This window comes from Hydra vulgaris, chromosome 12 (assembly GCF_038396675.1).
Source record: "Hydra vulgaris chromosome 12, alternate assembly HydraT2T_AEP".
In the NCBI taxonomy this organism is placed as follows: domain Eukaryota; kingdom Metazoa; phylum Cnidaria; class Hydrozoa; order Anthoathecata; family Hydridae; genus Hydra; species Hydra vulgaris.
In genome coordinates, this window is record NC_088931.1 from 49269748 (window position 1) to 49281788 (window position 12041).

General features: G+C 28.1%; 1 protein-coding gene and 1 long non-coding RNA gene across 3 annotated transcripts; both read right to left on the reverse strand.

The window, feature by feature from the left end:
- Nucleotides 1–4466: 4466 nt before the first annotated feature.
- LOC136087796 (uncharacterized) lies at nucleotides 4467–6068 on the reverse strand. 2 transcript variants are annotated; one of them, XR_010642076.1, is made up of 5 exons: nucleotides 5808–6068; nucleotides 5602–5735; nucleotides 5118–5384; nucleotides 4762–4927; nucleotides 4467–4619 (listed from the first exon to the last, which is right to left on the reverse strand). It is a non-coding gene; the product is annotated as an uncharacterized LOC136087796 (long non-coding RNA). The 2 variants fall into 2 exon arrangements; XR_010642075.1 differs by having other exon boundaries at nucleotides 5118–5735.
- A 2414-nt stretch (nucleotides 6069–8482) lies between these two features.
- On the reverse strand, nucleotides 8483–11345 carry LOC136088796 (uncharacterized). The gene is made up of 2 exons (XM_065813559.1): nucleotides 10313–11345; nucleotides 8483–10145 (listed from the first exon to the last, which is right to left on the reverse strand). The coding sequence occupies exons 1-2, from the start codon at nucleotides 11280–11282 to the stop codon at nucleotides 9184–9186; spliced, it is 1932 nt and encodes a 643-aa protein (XP_065669631.1). The 5' UTR covers nucleotides 11283–11345; the 3' UTR covers nucleotides 8483–9183.
- Nucleotides 11346–12041: the final 696 nt, after the last annotated feature.

Here is a 12041-nt window from a genome sequence, read left to right on the forward strand (position 1 = left end):
AATACAATCTTCTAGTCACAATTTTATAGTCATATCTAATTGGATAAATACTTTAAAAAAGCAATAAAATGCTTAAATAAAAAAAAACAAAAAAATGCATAAGTTGTTATAAGTTGTAGTTGCTAAATGTTATATGCTACTTTTGCTTCTTATATGTTTACTTTTAGTAGTTGTTATATGTTACTTTTACTTGCATTATTTATGTCAAACGATAAAAAATAGTTTTCCGAGTAAGCTTGTTTTTTGAGTTTGTGTATAACATAATTCTAGCTTTAACGCCTCTCAACTTTTTAATGACAACCAATAATAAAAATAGTTTATGTATTTTATAGTTTGAACATTTGAAGGTATATAAATATAAATAACTTGAAACGAGGAAAGAGTTAAAATCAAAATTATAATAGTGAATATTTCATAACAAATTAATGCTTCAACAAAAAGTTATGCTAATTTAAGTAACAAAATTTGATTACAAGATTGCCTAATAAAACTGAAAACAAGTTATAAATGTCAGATTCGGCTAACGGTAATTTTGTTACGAAACTTTGTTATTTCATCTACGCAACTAGGGATGGCAAAAATCCCGGAAATTCTCAATCCCGGGATTTCGGGATTACAAATTTGTCCCCGGGAAATCCCGGGAAATACCGGGATTGAATGAAAAACTTACAATCATAGAAGATAAAGCCTGCGAAGAACTTTTAATTATCAAACACTATTATATAATTAATTTAACTGATGAAGTAAAGTAATTTAAACTATAAATAACACCTTTAAACGATAACACAAAATAACAATGTTTAAAAATAATATAAGTATACATTAATATATAAGAGTTATAATTCGTTTTGAAAGCTCCACCTTAAAAAACTCAAAGCGTCCATCATTTCATCGTTTAATCGTGTTCGATTTTTAGAGCATAAAAACCCAGCGGCTGAGAATGCTCGTTCAGACTCTACACTTGTTGGTCGTATAGATAGAATATAGTTATACACTTTTTGAAGGTGATCACCTCTTGTGCCACCACTTTCAAATAAAAACATTTCTTTTTGAATCTTAGAAGTTATACTTTCTACCCTTATAGATGTTGTTCGTATAGCTATCAATCTTTTTCCATAACTTCGTTTAATTGTTCACTAATTGTTTTGACTTTCTTATCACCTTCGTCGCTTCTTAAAACCTGGTTTAGCTGAACATCACAACTGCTGTCTGCTGCTGATGCTATATCTGCGGGATGAAAACGTTTTATCATGCTTACTATAATCTTTTTATTTTGATTACTTGTATTTGGGACAAAAACATCTGTGATTTTCGTTGATGTAACCTGGCCATTATGAAGATAATAAACTAAGCTACTTAATGGTGTTCTCCTCTCTTTAATTCGGTGACTCAAAGCAGCATACAATTTATTCCCGATTTCAGATTTTTGTTGTTTTATTTTGGTCAACATAAACTCTAATGCAATGTCAGCTGTAATTAAAGTTGCGTCTCGTCGACAAAGTGCTTCCACAGTGGCTTTAACAGGAGTCAAAAGTGCTACTAAATCAGATACAATTTTATATTCATTTTCGTCCATCTTAATTGAATCGTCAATTTTGGAATCCAATTCTAAATCTAGAAATGCCTTTTTAACACAATGTTTTAATTTGTCAAATCTTTCAAGCATAAGCAATAAGCTGCTCCATCGGGTTTTACAATCCATAATCAAATGGATGACCTTTCCAAACTCAATTTTCACGTACTTTTGTAAATAATTTTCACTTTTGGTTGGGGACCTTTTAAAGATTTTTACTATTTTCCTGACCTTTGTTATAACAGGTCCAAAAACTTGGACCTGTTATAACAAAGAATAAGCAGCTCAACAAATTTTATAGCAAAAATTTAGACATTTAAATAAATAAATTAAGTTTAATCAATTTTTGTTTTTATTTATTGTTTATTACAATCCCGGGAAAATTTAGAGACTAATCCCGGGATTTCAGGATCATGAATTTGTCTGTAATCCCGGGATTTCGGGATCCCGGGATTGCCATTCCTATACGCAACATTTTAACTTGAGTACATATTCTGCCACATAAAAATAAGTGTTTGCTACATAATTTTTTTCTTTATAATTTGGGTATTATGGTTTATCCTCCTCCGGCTAATTGCCATATAGAGGCCATATACACGGGCCAGCGAAGACAAGTTCAGCTCACTAATGAGCACCATCACCAGCATCGCTGACCAAGAGTAAGTGAACTTAGGAAGAACGAAGTAAAGTTAAGTGAAAGTCAACAGAAGTTGAGTTAGAAAGTCAGCATAGAGAAAGTAGATAGATATTGCACGAGATGTTAGAATGTGCAATTTAAACTATACACATAATTGGCTTAAGCTAATTAGCGTACATAATTTACGCATTTTGTTGATTTACGCATTTTGTTGCTTTTTTAAAGTAACTCCCAATATGAAAGTAACTAAAAAAGTCTGACTAAAAGATTGTATTTTTTAATTGTGGGTCTTTATTATTTTATATTTTTTGTTGAATTATTTACATAAAACCCAAATCCTATGATGATAAAACGCATGTTTTTAAAAAAAGAAATGAATTTTATAAAACTCTATAATAACTTAACTTTATGGCAAAAAAAAAAAATTCAAATTTCCGGAATTTTCAAGCAAAATTTTCAACCCTATCAATTTCTAATGTCTTATCAACAACGAAGTTTTTATGAAAAGTGTATTCAATAAAAGCGGAAACAAAAAGTATCAAAAAAAATTAAAACGATACAATAATGAAGTTTAACTTTCTTAATTTTTAGAAAATGTTCATATGGATAAAAAATGCTTAAAAATAACACAACAAAATACATTTTTGCAACTTAAACGCTAAACGCGTTATGATAAGATGGTCAAAGATTTTGAATCTTAATCGGTGTCGTAACTCTGGATACGCCGGTACCTAATACTAAATACAAAAATTAAATATCATAAACTATCATATATGTTTTACTTTCAAAATCACATATCGCTAGACATTAGGTTCATGTTCTTTAAGTTAATTTGTTGGCCTAATATTTGTTAACTTTCTTTATATAGTTGTCAATTATATATTAATTCAATTATATATTAATTATATAGTTGTCAATATATAGTTGGCCTAATATTTTTTAACTTTCTTCATAAAGTTGTCAATTTTATCATAAGATTACAGTGATAAAGCTATTAACTTGTAACGAATAGCTAACAAAATTTGATTATTATTTTGATTTCTCTGGTATCAGTACATTTTTTTGAACCCATAACAACAGCTGGTATTGTTGCTTTTGGGAGTTTTGCCATATATGGAAGCAGTAGCGGATTATCAATATGGCAATTGAGGCCATGGCCTCAGGCCCCACAATTTAATTTTTTAGTAGAGAAAAATTTCTGAACACATCTTTTTTTTTAATACAATTTCTCTGCAACCTTTAAAACAAAAGCCATATTGTCTAATTATACGAATTTATTATCTTACAAGGTTATCACGTCTCAAGGAAGCCATGCAAAAGAAAAAATAATTTTTAACTTAGCTCCAAAATAATCTGGCGTTAGCATTTTCTCTTGTGATTTAATTCTTTCAAACGAAGTGTGTAAGTATTTTATTTAGGTAATTACAAAAGTTTTTTGAAGTAAAACATTACTATCATACAATGAGTTTTTTTTTGCATGAAAAAATTAGTTTAAAACGTCGTTTGTACATCGTTTGATGTACGTTTGTGTAACATAGATAAAATTAGGTTTGACGGTATTTGGTTTCAGTTAGTATTTTTTTTTCTTACACTTTTTAAGTGGCTAAATAATGTCTGGTTTCAATTTTTATAAAAGACTTATAAAAGCGGTTCTGCAAAGCGAAAAAAAGTTTCAGAAAAAAGTGAAAGAGAAGAAAATAAGAAGACCACCAAACTTGATACTTTTTTCACAAAATCAAGAATAATGGATAATGCATTTCCATTAGTAGAATTAAAGTTTTATTTAGAAGCAAACAACAACATAGATACTTTGTTACATACCTGCTAAAAAATGAGGCGTTGATTTGATGTTGATTCAATGTTTCTCGTCAACATTAATTCCATATCGATTTTTTGTCCGAAAATTAACCACTTATCAACGTTGATTTGGAGTTTACAAAAAAACGTTGATCGAATGTTGCTTTTCAACGTTTAATCAACAAACATTTATTATGGTGATTCAACACTGATTTTTATAATAGCCGACGGCATTTTGATATCGCTTATTGATGCATATATCAAAAAAATATATATCAACAATTAACGAAATATATATATATATATATATATATATATATATATATATATATATATATATATATATATATATATATATTTAAACAACTTTAAATATATTCTATATTTAACGCAATGCCTAATATAAATATATTAGGCATTGCGTTAAGTAAGAAAGTTTTTTATCGAATTTAACAGAAAATTTACATTTTCAAACAATTTATTTAGCGTTTGCAGAATTGTTCATTTTTAAAACTTTTTGATTGAGTCGTGTTCCTGATTGCCTTATAAATTCCGATATGCCTGAATGACATTCGCAAATTTTTGCATCATGATGCTGTCGTGTAATCGCATCTAAATCAAAAATTCAAATCAAATTTGACAAAAATCAAACTGCAGAAATTATTGCAAATAGTTACATAAATGACTGACTGGGATAAATAAAATATATTTCCTGTAAAAAAAAATATAAAAAAATGCATAAAGCCATTCTTACCCACTATCATATGATACAGGGTGTATGTTTTAAAATTTATCTTCAATGAACCACCAGAGACATTAAAACAGGCCCCAGCGTCCTCGCGCATCAAAAACTTTCCAAAAGCAGAAGCCAATTTGTATGGAGTATTACCTCCACAACTACTAATAGAACTCATCTATTACTAAAAAATAAAAATTACTTAAGGGTCAGAATACATACTCTGTTCATTCTATATGAATGAAATTATCATTTCAATACATGGATTTTTAAAATTGATTCTTGAATCACTTTTCTGATTTGATTTAAAATTTCGAAAATTTGTGGGGGCCTTATGTAATCCTTGATATTATAATAAAAAGCAACAGTAGTACCTTTTTATCTATTTTTGCCATCCAACTTAACGCAACTTTTTGAAAATCTTAAAAAAAATGTATTAAAAAAAATAATATTATTATTGTTTATGTAAAATATTTTGTAAAAAATTAACCATGAAAAATTACCAAAATGGAAAAAATAAATAAAACTTTGATTAACACGTAAAATGTACATTCTTAAAAATTTAATTTATCCTGGCAAGACAAATGTCTTTCTCTGCTATCCTCTTTATCCAAAACACAATTTTTAGAGCCATTTTCTACCTAGGTAGAGATAAATTATACATACAAAAATTAAAGAAAATTTTTAAACATTCTATAGTGATTTTTTATTTAAACTTGTCAACAAATATATATTTATAAAATATTTGTCAACAAAATTATATTTTATAACATAGTGTTCTGATTTCTATTAATTTTTTTGCTGCACACGCACACAGATTTTAATTAGAACAAAAGCAACATTAGGACTTTTTTTTACCAATATATTTAAAGACAGCATCATTTTCCCTCGAGATAAATTAGTTTCTTTCGAGAAGTCAATGTTATTTTCGGCAACTGAAAAGCTTGCTATTTCACTGTGTAAATGGGAAGTTGATATCGATTTAAAAACATCTATAGATCAGTAAAAAAATAAGCATGTTTATTTTAACAAACCATTATTTTACATTTACAAAAATAGTTAACCTGCTATATTTAGAATCACGTTAAAGGTTCTTTGGCTATTTGAACTATTAAAATAATGTCTTCCACATAGCTCTTCATCACCAAATTAAATGGCGGCCAGAAGCATTTCCCATCATTTTTCATTCAACGTTTAGCAACCACTTCCACTTCTTTAATATTTCCATTTAAAAATTGACATTTCTGATGCAATTTAATACTAAACAATCTTATAAAAGTTACAAAATAAAATTAAAAATACATTAGAGATTAAAAACAATGAACTTTGTAAAACGCTTTTTAGATTTATTAATGTAAAACACCAGTGTAAATATTTTATTATTTCTATAAACATACCAGGTATTTGTTTCACACATAAAATTTATAAATTAAAATGCAATAAAGTTTTTTTTAAATTATTCAATGAACTATATATTTGATGAATTTATAACAAATTTTACAAAATGACACATGCACAGACATTCTTTAAATATTGATGGTCGCAAGTATAATCAAATTTTGTGTTTTTTTTTTCAAGAAATCAGTGATCATAAGCAATATCACAATGTCTAAGCAGAAAAAAAAGCATAATCACCTTTTTGAACAGGTATCATCAAGTCTTTTTCCAAAAGTTCTTTTTTTTTTCAGAAAAATTATTTTTAGGTTGGCTAATGAATTTACATAACAAACGTCTAAATAAGATGTTTCTAAACAATCAGGAAAAAACTTTCGAACTGAGTGATGGTTTAGAGCCTTCCATTTTACAAGATCTATAAAAACCTCTTCTACTAAAATAAACCCTTTGTCTTGAATGAAATAAACTCTGTTTCATAGATTTAATGTAATTTTTTTATTTACCACTTGGAAAGAAATTTCTTTACCATTCCTTTCTCTAAGAAAAATATCCAACTTTTTTCTCTCATCTAGTCGATTCACTATTTGGGTAACAGTCTGATGTGATTTTCGCAATATTTTTTAATTCGACTTAAAAAGTTTTCAAAAGGAAAAGCTGATAGATGATTAAGACTCTCCCAAAAGTTAACATCAGCTACATGAATCATGCTATGGACATTGTATGTTACAAAGATCTCCCTATACAAAATTTGCACTTCTCTAACAAACCATATAAGCAACTGTTTAGCATATGCCACTAACAACTCATTTTTCACCATTTTATCAGAAAGCAGTATGTGCATAGCAATTGAAAGAGAAATAAATAAGTCATAGTTAATTTTATTTATTTTTCTTTTTTACAACAACAGATCCAGCATAAAGCAAAAAGAATCGAAAATCTGTTGCTTTTCCACTTCTCGAGTTCATTTAAAGAGCATGGTCTACGTTGAAAATTGTATAATTTGATGGTGTATAACTTTGCAAATTTATGAGTTCATTTGAAATCCTGTCTTTAACAGATTGACTTATTCTAATACATCGGGAACTTTAGACCAGTTTATCAGAAGTTTTTTAACTACCCCAAGACATTTGAAGTGCATATAGTTCAATGGGAATCCAGTTATCATTGGGAAATTTAATTGAACAAGCGGAGAAAGACTCTTATGTTGGTGACCTTCTTTATTCAAATTATTTTTAAAAGCCATGTCAGTACCAAGTAAAGCAGTTGTTTCCAATAATCTTACACCATGTTTTTATGTGCAAACTGCCATACATCTTTCACAGCTATGGTAGCCACTATGCCCTATAATGCATTTAAAAAATGCTCTTGCAGGCGCATCACAAAATCTTCAAAGTACTTATCTAAATTGTTTGGTTTTCCTTGACCATACCAAATTGTAACAACATATGGTCCTTTTCTGTTAATTGTAATTAGTATAGGCCAAATGGAAGTCTTTTACTATTGTACATAGGTGCACCATCAATACTTTCAATTAGATCAAGCTTTTCCTTATTTCCAACTGTTGATATATAATAATCAATTGCACTTTTAACTCCAAGATATATATAATTGCCTCCACTGACATATCAAACATTAACTTTTTAAAAAGATTTTTGTAATGTCTGCCTGCATTTCGGTATAGATGGAGTAAATTTATTTAAGTGAAATAAAAGTGCATTTAAAGCATCATCTTTTATACAGTATTTTAATGACCACTCATATAAAAAATCTTTTGTTGAAGTTAGAGTATCAATACTACTATATAAACTATTTTCAACTGCAATGTTGTCAATATCACCATAATTAGATTCAACTTTACTTAAAAAAAATTTATTTTCAGGCAAAGTGATTGAAAACATCAATATATTGATGTGCACATCTTCAGAAACTTTAAAATTTTTTTGAATGTCTGAATCTAGATGAATACAATTCCCTCTATCAACAATATTGCACTTTTCAAGAAGATATTTTTTTCTCTTTTCAACATCTCGTTTTTCTTTTATAAATTCTCTCATGTATAGACTTCTGTCACATTTAGGCATTATTATCTTTATTTTATTCAAGGCCTTCTTAAACAGGCCGCGACAGCTCATTTTCCGTAAAATTAGCGAAGGCCGACTTTTTTACGGTTAAAATTATTTTTTATCTTTGCTTTTGTAAACAAACTTCAGAATCAATTAAAGAGCTTTATTAGGACAAAACATTTTAATTAAATTTCGGAAGTAATTATTGTAGGAATTATTTATTTATTTATAAATAAGTTAATTACAATAAAAATATAAAGAGTTTAGCTAAAAATGACTCATTTTTATAACTATATGTTTATTGTAGCTGTTTAACACTTGTAATACAAAAAATAAATTTTTTGATAAAAATAAACAAATATATTAACTTTATTTTATTAAAATTATTTTGACTTTTTTGACTCAAAGTATTTTATTTTGAAGTTGAAAGTTTTGCTTGTTTTATTAAACATTCCTTCCCAAAATCTTCAGAGTGTTTTTTACAATAATTGTTTAAAAAAATGTTTGCTAAAATGTAGCAAACTTTTTTAACACTTCGAACAAGCAATTTAAATTTACTATTGCAATTAATAAAAATGTCAATTAATCCTCTCTTGCACAACAATGGTGAAACTTTATTCACAAGTGTCACTTCAAATATAAAAAAACAATAAATAACAAAGTAGACTAAATTGTCAGAAGGTTCTCTTAGTCGTCCTCTGTTCAAAGAACTGATCAAAGTTCCATATTTTTGAAACATATCAAAGGTGTCTGTTTCTTCTAAAATTAAATGTAATTCTGGAAGTTTGTAAGCAATAAAACCTACAATATATAAAAGCCCTTGTTTGCATTCATTTGGCAACTGATCCTCACAATTTTCACATATTGACAAATCAAACTCCACATCAAGTTCACACTTATCACAGTGGTGGTGAGCAGGAGGAAACATTGTAAAATCTGCTTGCTCGTCTAGCAACTTTCTAGTTTTGTCGATTCTAAATTTTTAAATAACATTTTGCACAGTTATCAGATATGTGCCACCTGACCCTTGCCGATATTTCCTAAACTGTTTTTCTAGTGCATCTGATTGCATATGTCCTAACAATACATATGATACACCGCAATTCAACAAACACTTGACACAGCTTGCTAATCTTTTAGAAGTTTTTTGCAATGCACTCTGGGTATCCATTGTTAACTTTTTCTCTCTTAATTTTGAATTTACGCATTTTAAATATTCAGCAAAATAAGAAATATAGTTCTCTAAGAAATCTATTTGCCAATCATTGACTGAAGTAATAGGCTTTCTTCGAATATCATTTAATCTAATATCTAGACCTTTTGCTTTACTGTTGACAATAAGCCACCACTTGACAACTGTTTCAATAAAAAGTGCAGTATCTTCAACTTCAGGAAATTTTACATGTAATGCTGCAACTGTTTCATCACAAAAAACTTTGAGAACTAATCCAACATTTTGTCGTTCAATTGGTTTTGGTGACACAGCTTTTTGTGTTAACGGTGACAACTTAACTGTTCGATTATCTGCAGCATGAAGTTGAATTATAAATTTCCACTCTGCAAGTCGCACAGTATCGTTATCATTTAGCAATTTATATTTTAAACATTGTAATTTTTCAGTGATCCAATTATTTCGAATACATTTTAAAATATGCACAGTGTCATTTAAAAGATAGTATGCTGGAACATTTTTGGCATTAAAATATTGAAATGTTTTTTGATTTACTCGACAGTTATCCATTATTAACCTAAGAGGCTTTCCACCTGCAATTATGATTTGTTGATTTAATTCTTCTATTACGCTTGTTTGAAAATTTGTTGTAACTTTACAAACTGGAAAAACTTTTATAACAAGTCGTGGGCCACCAAAAAGACAAAGGAGCATTAGTGCTAAAACTGTTATTGCTTTTTCTTGGACATTTTCTGCTTCACCATACACAATACCTATAATCAATAAACAAAATTATTAACTTCTTGAAAAAAATTTTTTTTTAATGATTTATTTTATTTAATTGAGAGTTCTACAATTATTTAAGCTTTTCAAACAATAATTTAAAAAAATTAAAAACAAAAATTTTAGCTTTCCAGTTGATTAGTTAAAAATAACTTACCACCAGAGTACTGTAGGCCAGGTTTTATGTACACCTCATCAGCCAAGATAAAGCAGTATTTTTGAAGTTCCTGAAGCTCTTTAAATATCATCTTTAAATATTCAGTATCTTCAAGTTTATTTATTTTGTTTGTCATTCGTTGTAACTCTCGTACACTTGGCAAAACAAGCTTCTCTACGAGATCAAAATATACTGAACGAGATTTTGAATAAAGATGCAATGCATCAGAAATGTCTTCTAAAGAAAATGGTGTATTGTTTGTTTTATTTAATAAAGCTACTTGATGCCTAATATAACTTGCTCGCTTAGAATCTGTTTCATTATTAATAACATAACTAACAGCATTCTCCAGTTGAGAATAATATTTAATAATTCCTTTGCTTAAAAAAGACAGTTTAATTTGTAAAAATTGGCTGTATCCAGTAAAATAAATATCTCCAGAATTTTTTAAAGTTATATATATTGAAAACTTAGGTACTGGTCCACAATGTTCATATGATATTAAAGATATTTTTTTTTCTTTTTCAACAAAATAGAATTTTTCTTCACAGTTAATTATTATTGACCTCAAATTTTTTACAATTTCATTAAATTGAATAGCGTCCATTTTTTTGAAGCTTTCTAACTCATCAGGTAAATTATTTCTTTCAGAGCACATTAACCCAGTGACATCTCGTTTTCTAAACACTATTGGAATACAAGACACTGGTATACCTTTAAAGACTGATGGAGGATGCACTGGAACAAAACTACCGCCTTTGACTTTTTTTAATTCTGCATCTTTAGGCCAGTGTTGAGCACAAACTCGCTTATAATCTGTAAACACAAAGTTTGCATTTGGAAGTTTTTTTATCCATAACTCGCGATCCTCGGTTTTAAAGGGAAATCTATACATTGTGACATAAACATTATCTTTTATTTTTGATTTGTAATTTGAGGAGCAACCATAAACGCAGCATTTATTAGGCATTTTACGAGTTTAATAGTTACAATCAAACAACCGAAATCCTCATTGAAACTAAACTTCTCCGTAAATAAGTCGGCCTTCGCTAATTTTACGGAAAATGAGCTGTCGCGGCCTGTTTAAGAAGGCCTTGATTTTATTACATCACAAAAGAAAAAAATTAAACGAATTATTATTCTTGTACCGAAAAAACCAATTTAAATTGCATTTTGTACTATATGATTAAGTTTGCAGTCAGAATTTATCAGGCAAATACTTGCAGTCATAAACATTACTAATTTGCTATGATAACAGTAATTTTATTATAATAAGCATTAATAAGCCAAATTGCTGATAAGTTGTGACTTTATCATGTTAACTTGTTAAAATATTTATATTACGATGTTCTATTATCCTCAAATAGTTAAAGAACTACCCTAATTTCAATAGGATAATCTTTATTCAAGAACTGAAAATATAATTACTTAATAAAATATATGTTTTTCAATAAAGTTTATATTAATTTCATACCGTAATATAATTAAAATTTGAAATGTTTTATTACCACCAAAAATAAAAAAATCCCAGCAGAACATGCTGTTTGCTTTAGGGTTAGGACTACTGTAATTGTAAAAATTAAATACAATTACACATTACAATACAATAATATTGTATTGTAATATTACAGAAACAATCAAAAAATTTAATTTTGGTATTGAATTGCTGTGATGAAAAACAATTACAATAAGTATTGTATTGTTTTTTTTCTAACAATACAATAAAATT